Source organism: Rhinoderma darwinii, chromosome 8 (genome assembly GCF_050947455.1).
Source record: "Rhinoderma darwinii isolate aRhiDar2 chromosome 8, aRhiDar2.hap1, whole genome shotgun sequence".
In the NCBI taxonomy this organism is placed as follows: domain Eukaryota; kingdom Metazoa; phylum Chordata; class Amphibia; order Anura; family Rhinodermatidae; genus Rhinoderma; species Rhinoderma darwinii.
In genome coordinates this window covers 11503987-11519560 of record NC_134694.1, presented here as the reverse complement: position 1 = coordinate 11519560, position 15574 = coordinate 11503987, and the positions used below count along the sequence as shown (strand labels likewise).

At 44.0% G+C, this 15574-nt stretch overlaps 1 protein-coding gene across 2 annotated transcripts in view; it reads right to left on the bottom strand.

The window, feature by feature from the left end:
* The window catches only part of SARDH (sarcosine dehydrogenase), a 44586-nt gene that overhangs the window by 20458 nt on the left and 8554 nt on the right, over window positions 1–15574 (bottom strand). For both annotated transcript variants that reach the window (XM_075835082.1, XM_075835083.1), the window contains exons 5-13: window positions 15113–15236; window positions 14701–14801; window positions 13653–13757; window positions 11895–12024; window positions 9641–9727; window positions 8589–8679; window positions 5829–5970; window positions 4081–4164; window positions 3435–3548 (exon numbers count right to left, since the gene is read on the bottom strand). In XM_075835082.1, the coding sequence (XP_075691197.1) occupies window positions 3435–3548; window positions 4081–4164; window positions 5829–5970; window positions 8589–8679; window positions 9641–9727; window positions 11895–12024; window positions 13653–13757; window positions 14701–14801; window positions 15113–15236 (978 nt within the window). The remainder of the gene's footprint in view (window positions 1–3434; window positions 3549–4080; window positions 4165–5828; window positions 5971–8588; window positions 8680–9640; window positions 9728–11894; window positions 12025–13652; window positions 13758–14700; window positions 14802–15112; window positions 15237–15574) is intronic.

Genomic DNA, 15574 nt, shown 5'->3' with positions numbered 1-15574 from the left:
AAGCCTCCGACATGGGATCATTTAGTGTTAAAAAGTTTGGTTCTAAGGAGACTAAAAAAAAAAGAAACACAAAAAAATAACAAACCCAAAAACAACAACTTAGAAGGGTTGGATAGATCGAATGACGTAATAGAACATTAATAGATATCTCTATTGTGTATATAAGGAGAGGGAAAGCAAGTCAGTATTTTACAATTACTTGGCAGCACGGCTAAATATAGGGTGCTGGTATTATAGAGCAGTCCCTTAAAAAGGGGCCTTTTCAAAACCAGTTCCCTTTGCTCAACCACGCACCCCAACTCTTTTTTTTTTTTTACTTTACAGAGCTCCAAGTCCTCCTCATGGTCATAGGGGTTCCCCAGAACTTTATACATTAATGGCCTACCCTATGGATAGGTCATCAATGTTTTAACGGTGGGGATTCAGCCTCCTGTGAGCACCGTGTCCCCTTTATTGTGTCCACTTGAATGGGACTGAGCTGCAGAATCAGGCAAAGCCGCTTGTACAGATGAACGGTAGCACCTTTTGTGTGCTAATCGGAAAGGATCCAAGTGGTCAGACCACCCCCGCACGATAAAGGTGGAGAACCACTTCAAATAGTAAAATATAAGCTACCTGCAGCCACCACTAGAGGGAGCTTAGGTGCTTACTGCATACTAATTTTTGCATGTAACTTTATGGCTATGCTGGGGATTTGGTGCTCTGTATCAGAAAAAAAACAAAACTAGAGCTCCGACCCCTATTAAGATATATTATAAAATGAATTAGCAGAGAATGTGTTAAAATATGGAAATTCACTTTAAAAAGCTGCATTTTAGGAGGGGATGCAGAGGGACTGATACAGATCTATGCCAGAGCTTATCTTTGCTTATATTTCTATCTTAAAGCAAGAATTCTCTTGGAAAAAAAAACGACAAAGACCAAATGTTTTACAATCTGTGAGCTGCATCATTTACTGTGGCAGGGAGAGGAAGAGAAGAGAGGGAAACTTGGTAATTTCAATGAAAAGGGAACGGAATAATTAGAAGAGACTATTTTTAGGGACATTGAAGGCAGAACAATAAAAAGGAGAACACGGGGTAAAAATACATCGCCTGCAGCTGGTCACCTGGAAGTAGAGATAAGACAGACTTGGAAGTTTTGCCTCACCACAGGGTTCTGGCGAATCCGACGATCTGGTTCTACCGGCAATGAACTGACCAACATGACACAAAAAATACATAAATATAATATTTTTGGTCTTTTTTGCCCTTTGGTTTATTGAGAACATTGGGAGCAACTCTGCATTTGGACCCCAGGGAACTGCCAAATAAAATTTTGTTCGCTTTACTAGTGGTTAGGACTGCCAGCACAGCAGTACAGGTGGAACTGCTATCAGGGGTCCAAGCAGGGCTGGCCTTAGGGGTGTGCGTCCTGTGCCATTGCACAGGGCGCATCACTCCAGCAGGTCGAATGGGGCGCTGCGCTTGCTCCCTTCCCCTGCTCGTTTCAGAAGAGCCCAGGCCCGGCGACACAGCCACCGCCTTTCGGCCAGGGCGCTTACTCACTCAGTGGCGTGGGTACCGCTGTAGCAGCCAAAGTGGCTGCTAGCGGCAAAACCGGGCATGAGGGCGCTCATGCAGCCTGTCGGGACGGGCCCTCGATGGCCGGCGGGGCTGCTACAGAGGTAGCGACGCCACTATAGCAGAGCAGGGAGGTATCTCCCTGCTATGCTATCTACTAGCGCCACTGTAGCTCCCTGAAGGAGCGGAATCCCCATGTGGCTGGGGATTCCGCTTCTGGACATATATGGACAGTGACAACTCCTGAAGCGGAATCTTCGTCCACAGCGTTGCCGACTCTGTGACCGGGGATTCCACTCTAGGAGAAGCCGTTGACGTTACTGTCCATAAATGGACACCGACAACAGGGGCTTCTCCTGGAGTGGAATCCCCGGTCACAGTGTCGGCAATGCTGTGGATGGGGATTCCGCTTCAGGAGTTGCCCCATATGTCACTATCCAGTCCCCAGAATCCCCCCAGCCAGTGGCACCATCTATAGGATGGGGGGGTTCTATCTACAAGGGGGCTGTGGGCTATGTGGCACCACCTACAAGGGGGAATCTGTGAGTGGGGGCTGATGGTCATTTTACTGTGAGTGGGGGGGCTGATGGTCCTAAAGTGGTTTCCACCTCTGAGCTCCAATTGAATTCAATAGGAGGCAGAAAATACCTGCGGCGCTCGTTTGGTGCTTTTTTTTTCCTGCGTCTTTGACATTGTTTTTAAGCCTTTTAAAGCTAATGCAAATACCTGAAGGATTCTTTTTGCCTTACAAAAATCGCTGTGTTAACATACCCTAAGAGCGTAGTGCTTGTTTTTAGCTGTTTTCGGTCTCTCTCTGAATAATTTTTGGTAGGGGTGCCCTGAGGAAATTTTATTCTTCCAGTGCTGCTGCTGCCGAGTCTGAAAAGGGTGGGAAACTCTGTACTAGGCTACAGGATCACGCCGGCCGACGCAAGGATCCTGTCGTGGAGCAGCTCAGCTCGTTGTGGGAATGGGGCCTAGGTAAGTAAAAAAACTTTTTTTGTTTGGGGGCACTATCTACAAGGGGGAGGTGGGGGGCTGTATGGCACTGTCTACATGAGGGAGGTGAGAGATTATGGCACTCTCTACAAGGGGGGGGCTGTGTGTGGCAGCCAGGGGAGCGGGGCATTATACTGTGTGGGGGCCACTAAGCGGACATTATACTGTGTAGGGGTACGACAGGGGGCAGAATACTGTGTGGGCACAATTAGACGACAAAATACGGTGTCCTTGAAGGGGTTATAATATATTATTATTATACGGTATGGGGGCACTAAAGGGGCATTATACTGTGTGGGGGCACTCTATAGGGCATTATACTGTGGGGGGGTATTATACTTTTTTCATGATAGAGTGGGGCGCCGAAAGATAATTTTGCACGGGGCGCCATCTATCCTAAGGCTGGCCCTGGGTCCAAGCAAACAAAGGTGCCCAACTTTACCTATAGGCTGCCATCCATATGTTTGCCCCCATTTATGCATTGAGGGCCATGAAGTATTACTAATAAAATTAAAGGACCCGATTTAATAGACAATGATGGGCGAACCTGGTGCCCAATGTTTAATTTCACGTAAGTGTGAATGCACAGGCTACAATTAGTCTTCTGTTCCTCCTTCCCCATGCGCCAACTAAATCTATGATCAATGGATATGAATGGACACTGTGTCATGCTTAATTTCCCCTGTGGTGGTGCTGCAGGAAATTTCAACTCTCACTGCCAGGTTTCCCCACAGATCACAGCTTATCGCTGAGGTGTCCCAACAGTGGGACAGTTTATGACCAACTTATTGTCAAGGAACCCTTCTAACAATTAGGGATGGTCTAAAGTGGAGAAATCCTTTAAAATGAAAAGTTCTAAGCTGAATTACTTACCACATCATGGTGAGGGGGGAAGGTAAAGGTGTACTCTTTTTCCAGAAGTTCACTGTAGGTGTAATTTTGGTGCGGCTGAAGGCCATAGGCGCCATAATAATCATAGTTTTGAACCTACACAGAAAGAAATTAGATCAATATTCTCTTTGATTAAACACTCAGGGTGACCCTCCCCCTATTTCAATGTGACAACCGAAGGGAAGTCCAAACTAATACTATACTTAGAACCTTACATATACATGATACTAGCAGCGCTGTAAGATTTAGGTCTATTTCAGACACCCGTACTATGGCCGCGACATCCCGACACCCATTGGTTTAACTAAAATCAAGTCACCATAGTCGCGTCTATTTATTGGGCCATAATACGGACGCGAAAATGTGGCTATTTTAAGGGCTTATTTGTACGAGCTGCCCTTTTATAGGTTTATTAGCCCTGACAGTGGGGCTGATCCTACATTCACCTTGTAGTCAAGTAACAGAATCATTGCATAATAGTTATATAATGCCCTCTTGGGGAAAAAAAAGAAATTCCAAAAATTTATGGTGACACGTCGGAGGTTTGCTTATATTTATTGTGACTATTTGGATCCCCCCTGAAACCACCTCCGTATTATAAAATCAGTATTATATGATCTGAACTCACCGGAGCTGGACCTTCTGGATTAAACCACCCGGGCCGTTCCCAGCCGTGCCGCTCCTGGAATACACAGCCCTGTTGGAGCAGCTCCTGTAGAGAAGACATACAACATCCTAAGGTGACATTAGAAGACGATAACAGGTTAAAGGTGTTGTATGATTCGAGGCCCCATGCACACAACCATCACTTTCATCCATCACGGATGGAATTGCGGACCCATTCGTTTCTATAGATTTACGGACGTGTGTCCGGGCCGTAATGATCCGCAAAATATAGAACATGTCCTATTCTTGTCCTCAATTGCGTCACGGACTCGCCCATAAAAGTCTATGGGCGCTTCTGCAATTGCGGACGGCTACAGATGAGCGTCCGTAGCCATCGGATCCGTATTTGCCGACAGTAAAAAACTATTACGGTCGTGTGCCTGAGGCCTAAGAGTCTGCTTTTTGTCCAGAAACAGTGCCGCTCTTGTCCAGGGGTTTGATTAGTATTGCAACTCAGCCCCATTCACTAGGGCCCAAAGGAAATATAGATGTAGCAGAGCCGAATAATTTTACTTTGAGGACTGCATCATGAGAACTATCTGCGTTAACGCAGTATGGTTACCTGCAGCCCTATGTCATCTCAGCTCTGCTACATCTGACAAACTCCGTTCTGTCTATGCACAATAAACACCTAAGATATACAATACACAGTGCGTTGTAAGCTATAAAAAAAGCATAAAAGCACTAAAACAGACAATAATGGTGTTCTAAATATTCCAACTTATGTGGCTTTTAACTTCAGGCAGATGCAGCAGGAGGTTCTTGGCAATCTTAACTATCAATCACGTAGTGCCCGAGATGCTTAGCAACCATCTTAAAATATACCAGTTACCGGGAGACCGGCTAACCCCATTTTACTGGGAACGCAGGGATCTGGCAGATGACACCACAGGGAAGGCACTCGATAATATGAATAAAGTCTCAGCGTGTTATTATAACCAACGAGAATGATTAAAAAAAGTTAAAAAAAACAAAAAAAATCTTGAAATATATCTGTGAAACTTTTTGTGCCTTCGTTCTCTTAAATAAACCAATATAATGGTATCTGGAGAGGTTACTCAGAAACAAGACATGTACAGGGAGCATATAGATGTGAGGGGGCATCGGAGCTAAATTGGGCTGGCTTATGCCATTATACATTTACATGTGCTGCCTGTATAGTATTTACGCCCCCGCAGGCCATGAGAACGCGCCCTTGTATATTTTGAGTACCTTTTATATACCCCAGTTGTCCTCCTAGCTATATCCGTTTAAGGCTACATTCAGACAAGCGTCGGCAACCTCCGACGTGAAAAACTGCAGTTTTTCACGTCCGAGGTGCACCCGCGCGGAACGCGTTGTCACAGATCCCCCATAGACTAGAGTCTATGGAGGGATGAGTGATACACAGTAAAATAGGACATGTCCTATTTTATCAAGGACCCTTCACACGCTCCGAAGAAACAACGGTCGTGTGAACGGTCGTTGTTTTAACCGCCGTCACACGGACGTGATACACGCTCGTCTGAATGAGCCTAAGTGGCCACTAGTCTGGGCACTATTATACATCACACTAAGATTTTCACCCAACTGGACTACACTTCTGGACAGCAAAAGATCAGTCTATAGAATAACTTTAGCAGCCTGGACTACAGTTCTACAAAAGGACAATCGGAGGTTTCGGCGTTGTATTTGGGAGCAATTTAGCAGGACGGTCTGAAGAAGAATTACCTCATACAATGGATCTATCCGCATGCCTCTTCCAGCCAGAGGTTCATCATATGGGAAAACGACAGAGTAATTTTTGGCATAGGACTCATGGCTCCTCTCACGGATCCAACGGTTGTGATTCGTTAATGAATGATGGAATCTCCTGTAGTTTAAAGAGACAAGTGGTTAAATAATGGAAGGATATCGAGAGTAACATTCCTTTAATCTGGCATCTAATAGTTCCCACAAGAGCCAGGATACTAAACATTCCGGATTATCAAATGGGCATGGAAAATATATATAAAAATGACCCTTTAACTGTTGCAGCGCTGGAGTCCTGGATTTAAATCCGACCAAGGGCAACATCTGCGTGGAGTTTGTAAGCGCTCCCTGTTTAACCGTTTAATGGATACGTCATGAAAGTTTATGATGTATCCGTTAAACGGAGACCATTGTGGTCTAAGGAGATGGATTCCACTGTTAGGCATCCGTCACAGCCTCCGTTTAACAAACATCGGGGGGGCTTTTCTTGGCGTACATGTCAAACAGAGACTATAAAACGCAGTGTAAACTGGGTCTTAATTGGCTTCCTATACAATTTAACCCAGTGCGTGTCGGAGATTAGATTGTAAGCCCTATTGAGGACAGGGACTGATGTGAATGGTGACGATCAGTACAGCGCCGCAAAATAGGTTGGCGCTATATATGCAAAATAAATACTAGAACTCTGTTCTAGAGATCAGGGCCAGATCCAGATGTATGTGGGACTAGAGCTGTTGCTGGACGCACCTTCCCCGGTGGCAAAGACTATTCTCTGCTGTGGGTCTGTATCTAAATACCCTAGTCATAGCGTCCTGCAGGCGACCCACCACCCAGGGTACGTGTTACAATCCATAAAATCCCAAGAAGACCTGGTACCTCTACAATATTAATGAGCAGATTATGCTATCTGGGGCACCTCCGACAGACGCATCACACAAGACTATTTTGAACCGCTTTGCGCCATTTTGGAGGTACACACAAAACTCAGCCCAATGACAAAAGTGTCAGTGCTTTGAATTGTACTAGCGACAGAATTGATAAACGGCCTATTGCTAAACCTGAATGTGAATAAATCAACCTGAAGTCCCGGGGGCCGACAAACCGCATGATACCGCCACACTGTGCCGTATTGTGTGATGCAATTATCGTTATTATCTACGCTTTTACATGGTGTTAACCTTGAGGAGAGAACGGCCGCGCTCACCCGTAACTAAACGCATCCTGGGAATGAGATAAAGTGACTGTAATTGTCACATCTCCTGCAATCCGGCTTTTATATCTCTTCCTAGGCTTTGTCTTACAAGCGGTAAACTGCGGATTGTTACTCGTGGAAGGACATCGGTCCTGAGCCGTCTCTTCCTTCTCCTCCATTTACTTCTCACCTCTGTTATTAGCCGCGGCAGAATTAGACGGCAGAAATAGATTTAATGACCAGTTTTAACGCACTGTGTGATTACCGCCTGGCGCTGCCCAGCCGCTCGAGGAAAAGCGTAGTAATCACACGGGCCGGAAAATACATCATAAAGAGAGATCAAGACGCCAAGAGTGCAATGTCACAACCCACGGTAGTCTAGGAGCGGGGTGATAACGAACTACAGCTCCGTTATAATTCATATTTGCCACTCATCCACAATTGATTTCCTATTTCAATGGGATTTCAATACAAAGGAGTTGAGATGAAGAATGAATATAGACATGTGATCTGAGGTCAATAAAGCTTGATCATTGCATAGTGAAACGTTACGCAACGTTTTGTATTTAAATTACATCCTTGCTGTCACTGAATAGAAATATTCTTATTTAGATCCCAGAGGCTAAAAATCCTGAAGTTCTTTTGCTGATCACACAGGTGAATAGCTCGTTACATTGTATCACGGCTCTCTCTTGTATCAAGCCATGCAGCTGTGTGAGCAGAACATGATCAGGATCATTTTTCAAACTCTGGGTGTAAACAAAGATGTTTTTATTCACCGACAGCAAGCAGGAACGTCGAACAATTGAAACAAAGTATATTATGAAGTTGCAGAACGTTTCATTGTACACTGGCTTCGGCTGGAAATACCATTTGACACACAGGAGAAAGTTTGGATAGCAGCCAAGAATGTCTTTTGAAGTCCCAGGCCATTACAGAAGCAACCTGTGAGGCCTTATAGCGTGCAGCCTCCCGTCCTAAACTTGGCTCATATACCACCCGTGTGTGATATAGTATTTAGAGATATTCTCACTCAGAAAAAAAAAAAAAAAAAAAGAATCTCAAAAGTGAAGCGGCTGTCAAATGACAGTGGCTCCTCTATCAGGAATCAGTCGCTATCAGATGACTTCTGTTCCTTCCCTTCCCACCACAACAAAAAAAACCTAGGGTTAAATTTGCACCCTAAATATCTCGCAATTGGCCCCATGCTCTTATTATTTAAATATGTTATCTTCAAAACAGTTCATAGGAGGAGACCGCTGTCAAATGACAGCCGCTTCTTCTCTATGATAGAATGGAGCTGCTGTCAGGTGACTACTGCTCCTACCCATTACAAGCACTCCATAAATAAGATCAGAATGGGGCACCTAAAATCTTCACCCTGTTCTAGGATGACCTCCTTTCTATCATTTTATTCTGCAAACTGGCGATGAGGTCGGGGGTTTTGTTCTGGACAGCTCAGGTTTTGCGATATTCTCCTAAGGAATCTATGAGCAGCGATTATATGCGAGAAAACATGGATGGTTCTCAGCAGACACGGATCTCACCTGATGTCATAGCCGTACATGTCTTTCTCTGGGCGGCCATGAATAATCCAGTGAGCAAGCTCCTTCCCACATCCTCCTCCCAACATCATACCTGAGGAAACCACAGGAGCCGTCACAAGAAATAGGTCTTTACATCGACTCCCAGTAATGAATCTGGGATTCAAGGTCAGTGAAACGTACTGGAAACAGAACAGACATGCTATCCGGTCCGCCCTGGGCCCTACTGCTGATAGGAAGTGACGCCTGCCGCCAAAACGGCTCACAAGACCGAATTATTAATTGCGCCTTAAGGCTGAAATCAGGCACCTTCAAATTAAAAGTTCTCTATAGGATGCCCTAAGGAAAGGTTTCCCAACCAGAGGCTCTCCCGCTGTTGTAAAACTACAACTCCCAGCATGTGGCAGTCAGGGCATGCTGGGAGTTGTTGTTTTGAAACTAGTTCGGGAACAAGGCAAGAGGGTGCACTAAATAGCGAGCAACTCAGGGGCGGGGGTGATCAGGTAAGAAGAATAACTCATGGCCCTATGAAGGGGTCTCCTCATTGAGCCATCTCCCCAAGAAACAGCCTCTAGGCGGCTTCCATGTCCGTGCTTCCTACTGCACTTGGACTCCTTCGTAGCTTGAAAGAAGTCCAAAAATATGTAATGCGTTCGAGGGTCGGTAAATAGATACCACAAATAGTCAATCGGCATATATGGCCCTATTTTTTCCAGGGCCATTTAGTGGGTACATGCTATATGCCAGCCTTTATATGATCTTATATCGCAATATTCATGATGTATGGCACCAGCCTCCAACCTATGACTCTAGTGTGGTGAAGCTACAACTCCCAATGGGTCAGGATAGTTGACAGCTTTTATGGTATGCTGGGAGTTGTAGTTTCCCAACAGCTGGAAAGTGACAGGTTGAAGACCACTGGATCGTTACATTGCCTCTTTTACTTTACTACACTGCTGTATTACGAGGACTGTCCTGGGCGTGTCTATTATGTTTATATACGAGGATTTGCTATGGGGGAGACGTTCATAGATTGCACATTCTGGCTCCATTACCTGCACTATTGAATCCACAGCCCAGAAAAAAGCCTCTGACTTCAGGAGACTCGCCTAAGAGCGGCTTGTGATCAGCAGTAAAGGATTCTGGGAAATACAGCAAAGTAGACGAAAAGTTATTATGGTGCCCATATCCACGACCTGTACAAAATATAAGTTTACATATGACAATATCATCCTTATCAGAAGAGTATTGTGGGTGATTGAGGAGTTCTATGGTCTATGACAGACTGGGAGCCCATGGGCCTATCAGTAGCAGGCCCCCCATTCTGACTACAGCGCCTGGGCACAGGACCCCTCAAGTGTCTAATATCTCTATGCGAAGATGTCAATAGTCGCATCCCAGTGCAGTCCCCCATAGGTGACAACAACTATACTACTAGAGTCGTGTCCGATGACAAGAAAGTGACTTTCTGTGTTACCTGCCGGCCTCCAGTTCTGTCTAAAAAAAAAAACTCTGAGGCACGGTCAGTTATCCTGGAATCCCACTTCTCATGCCGTCCTATGTATTTCTCAGTATGAGCCCAAGAACTTGTGCACTGCCTAAGAGTACATGTGCCCCAAGGAACACAATGTGGCATCATTAGTTCATGGGTGATGTAGCAGATAGGGAAAGTCGATCTCTCCTTTCACGTCAGATCCCTTATTTGTCATTCTATTATTAGTAATTGAGTGTGCAGAATGGATGAGGTATATGAAAAAGGGGATTTAATTACACAGCCATTTATCTACCATGCCATATTGTATCTGTACATGCAGTATTTGTAGCATTACTAGAAGAACGGCCCTCGGATGAAAGCAATAACCATTTTAGGTGTCACAAAGGGATCCCTAATCTACGGTCATATTTATAGCCCCCATACCACGACCTTGGGGGATGGGATCTACACCGACTTATACTGCAGAACGTGTAGTGTGAATAGCAAATATGGGTGTTATTGCCCTTTAATGAAGACGATCACTAAAAAGCTGCTGAATGATTCATTTTTTTGTGTTTTTCAGGCAGCTGCTCGCACACAAAGACATGTATAATGGAGACGCGTCTGCCACCTTCTGCCTTATACACCTCCATCCAAGTAACACTGCATTTGCCTGGGCCTGAGGATCTCCAGTGTAAATGTCATGTTGCGTCTGATTCGGAAAAAGATGTGACCTAGATATCGGTGGTCGAGGCAGTACAAGACGTCCCCGCAGGACACCGCAGCAGAGGCCCTTCCCTGTCCCACCAGCAGAATTAAAGGAGGCAGTTTAGGAATAGCGGACGAGGCATCACAGGATCTATCATTGTAATAAAGCCCCACGTGAACTCTAGTAGAAGTCCATAAGTCTTACAGTCAATTCTAAGTCTCTGTTTTTGTGATAGCCGGATGACAACCAATATGGTCGGCCTTTACAGCACCCACAGCGGCAGTCATCCAGCTTTTCAAGACTCCTGAATGGCAATTTAGTCTGCTCGTGCAATGTTATAGGGGGTCTTGCCAGGCAGATTTATCACGTAGGAGTCTAGGAAAGCTGGGCAACGAAAGAAACTGGTAAAGGATGGTGGGCTTTAATATATAAAAAAAAATGTCAGAAGCAATATTTATTTGGTGGAAAAATGCGCACTTTTTAATGAATGCATGGAACGAAATACGAAAATGTAAATTACGGGGTGCATTTATAGTAAATAATAAATTATAATCCAACAAATCAATCAAATCTAAATGCATCTCCATTGTATAGAATAATCCACATATTAGGATGAGCGCTATACATCTCTTACTATTTGCTGCCACCTAGTGGCCATGTATTTACTTGTTCCATTTATTTTTCTCATCTTTGCCAAGAAGCGCCACCTTGAGGCAACTTTAACAACTAGTGCTTGAATAGCAAGTGCAGTTTAATAGGTACATCGACATGCCCAACAGACCCATCAGCAGTTATACGTCAGCTTTTTTCCACTGATGGAGAATTTTTAATAATTTGAATATTGAATTGTTAAGTTAATCAAGATTGTGCAAAAATGTAATGAATGAGTTAACTTGTATTAAAACCCCCTGCAAAATGCCCAACTAATGCCCCATCTATTAGTTCAGAGTTGCTCTATGCAGAACTGCCGGTGGCCACTGGCTTCAATGGGCATCATGTAGCGTTTCAATTTCATTTCAACGGGTCTGCAGGGTCCCTGATGGTCACAGTGATAATTGTGGGTCTGAGGAATCAATCATCCACGATCTAATCTTGTGAAACAATAATCTGACTGGTAAACGCTCACCTGGGCCACACACGGTGGATTTAATACCCGTTGTCTCTAGAGCAGGTACCCGGTTGATCGCCCCCTGGATATGTTGCATGAAGATATCCCAATCCAGATCAAACAGGCCGAATGCAAAATCATTTGAAACCTGTTAAAAATAAAAGAAATAAATAAAATATCAAGGACTTACTAATATTCATTCTGATTATTTTTTCTTTTGGGGTAAGTGCACGATACTGTTCCCACCTTCAGCGGTCTTTCATTTATTGTCTGGCATGAACCGGGGTAAAGGGGTTTCCAGTTTTACGTAAATAAATTGCATAACGAGAAGTTCTGCAACTTTCTAGTAGACTTTGTATTTCAATTACTCGCAGTTTTCAAGATCTCCGCTTGCTGACAATGAACGGGAATATCCTTGTTTGCAGCCAGAAGCTGAAAACCTGTACAGACCTAATAGTTCTCACAGCTGGTGTATTAGAGCAGGCAATCGTCTAGGAGTTCAGGACATATTCACGCTGCATTTTTATTTTTAGTTTTTTTAACGCATTTTTACCAAATCTGCAATAAAAACAACGCACCAATTTACTTCAATGGGAATACCTGCCGTTAGCACATACGATGTGTGTTATGCGGGTGTAATAAAGCACCGTGTCAATTCTCATCCAATCCAAACTTTCTCATTGAAGTCAATGGGAGGTTTAAAAAGGGCGGCAAAAAAATGGTTTTGTATGCGTTAAGGCACATGAAATACGCGGCGCCTATTTTTTAGTCAGTATATTTTAAAACACAATCCAAAAACGTACAGGTATTTTAAAAATCAGCCAAAAAAATAAATAAGTAAATTAATTTAAAAAAGAAAATATGACTCCGTGTGTGAACATAGCTAAATACATCAGCAGCACAAATCTCTCTCCTACCCTGGGTCTAGAATCCAGGATATTTAACCCTCAACAGATGGTTGAAAAGCACAGAAAAATACTATAATGTATATAGATAAAGGGGTTGTACAGCATTAGAAAAAAAAAATGGCAGCTTTTTCACCAAATACAGCGCCACACCTATCCACAGGTTGTGTGTGATATTTCGGGCCCATTTACTTTAATGGAGCCTAGCTGTAATACCGAACACAACCCAGGTGTGGCGCTGTTTTTCTAAGAATGTAGCCATGTTTTCTAGTTGGCCTGTAAATTAAAGGAATTCTCATCTCAACAACCCTGTTGGTTTTTGAAGCCTTGTCTGTGGTGATTTTCTTATGGCCAAACAGGTCGGCCTCAATTGAAGAAGGGGTTGTCCAGATGAGACGATCCCTTTAACTTAAGGCCTATAAAAGTCAACATGATAAAGGGCTTCTCCACATTGTATAAATAAAGTTTATTGAAACAAGCTGCTGCACTAACTCAATCTCTGTCACTGCCTGGACAGTCAAGACCAAATTAATGGAAGACCGATATTACACATGAAGAGCTCTTTTCAATAAAACTTTATTTATAAAAACCTGGGGAACACCTTTTATTATAAAAGATGGTAATTACCTTTAAAGACTCGATAGATACAATCAAATATTTATAATCAGTTTGAATTCAATTACATTTTCCCTCCAAACGATCATTTAAGTGTAGGAAGGAAGGTGCTCCGGAGAGAGAGGCTGGCGGTTCAGACCTGCCGCGGTATAATGACTGATAATAATAGTCGCTGACTGGAGGGGGAAGGAGCAGCAGGGTACGCGGTTGCTCATCTCGCTTGGTCTCATGTATCTGACAGCAATCAGCGTCTCACCTCTTCCCAGAATATAGGGTTTGACTCATATCCTCCCACTGACAACGCGTCACCTTGGAGACGGAGATACACCGAAGCGTCGTGGTCCCGCACATTTGGCATGTTCTAAAAATAAAAACGCCAAAGAGAATATTGAAGAAAAGGAATTTAGACACATTGTAATCTGCACAGAGCTCCTCGAGACTCAAATCCCAAGAAAAGAGAATGGCGGAAAAAAAATCAAATTAAATATAAAAATAATATAATAATAAAAATATTATAATAATGATATATATATATATAAATTTAAAAAAAAACACAACATAAAATTGATTAGGTTCCCAAAAAACATTTAAAAAAAGGATGCAGCCCACCAGGAATGGGCCCCCTCTCTTCATTTGCCATTTAGAACGCTGGTATCGTCTTACGTGGCACAGGGGTCTTCGGGCCCCCTCAGGCACCAGGGCCCTGTTGTGACTGCTACAGCTGCACCCTACACCCGATTCCTGGGTACCATACAAATCCACTAGTAAAAAATATAGATTTAGGATAGAGTGCCTCTAGTGGTCATTTAAGGACCTGTATTTTTTTTTTTTTTTTATAATGTGGGATTCCTTTAATTCGGCAGTTGATAATCCAGAAAGTCTTCCTTCCTGAAGGTTCTTTACCCTTACAAGTGAGGTTTACTTTCTATGGCCATCCACCAATCCAGAATATTTGGTAATCCAGCGTTTATTATGCCTCATTGATGGAAGAAATGTTATGTATTTGTGCCATTAGACAACATGGTATTGGCTTCTCTGCATCAACACGACATAAGGTTTTCACCTTTGCCAACACAAAATCTCCAATGGATGCTGCACTGTCTAATCAAGGTCATACCCAGTGCACTGTGGGTATGACAGACGGGCGCAGGGCGTGCACTCCACACTATGGATATGTGACCTAATTAAAAGTGCACCAATATTTTAACATAATCGTGTGGGGTTGTTGGCAACTGTTGACATAAAGACAGCAGATATTTCTTTAGGACACATAAGTAGGACAAGATTAAAAAAAAATACGGGACCTGGATTCCCTCGATCCTCTGAGTGACCACGTATGCATGGTGCATTGCTATGAGAGGAACATTCACGCCGGCCATTTGTCCAAGCGTTCTAGCCCAAACACCTACAGAGAGGAGATTTTTAAAAAACAAACAAAAAAAATAAAAATTTGTATGATAGATAGATTAGATCGATAGATAGAGAGACAGACAGGCAGGCGAGAGACAGGCAGGCGAGACAGGCAGGCGAGAGACAGGCAGGCGAGAGACAGGCAGGCGAGACAGGCAGGCGAGGCAGGCAGGCGAGAGACAGGCAGGCAGGCGAGAGACAGGCAGGCAGGCGAGAGACAGGCAGGCAGGCGAGAGACAGGCAGGCAGGCGAGAGACAGAGAGACAGCTTCATTTTATGTATATTTATTAGGCAGGTTTCTTTTACCTGCACAGTTGACCACACAGGGGGTCCGCACAATGCCGTACTGCGTTTCCACAGCCAGAACCCTCTTGACCCCAAAGTCATCAGTCTTTACTTGGATGCCAGTGACAGGGCAATTCTCAATGACCTGTGTGGGAAAAGAAGAGGTATATCAGCCCCTAACTCACTTATTATCGTCTTTTATGGCTCGTATGCAGGGGGCTTAGCAACCGAGACCACGAATTAGGAAGGAACGTTGCACTTTTTATGTATATGGACAAAAAAAAGATACAAATAGAATAACGAGCCCGGTCACCTTCCGGTGTCATCGAAGTCATTCCCAATATACTGCCCTCCCCCGTCATCCGCTAAGAAGCTGAGATATGTGGAGTTGTTGGGTGTCATGGTGGTCACCAATCGTTATCTTTCCCTGACTATTGTTATAGCGGCTCTGCTGACTCACAAAGTAGTACTACATGGGAGCAC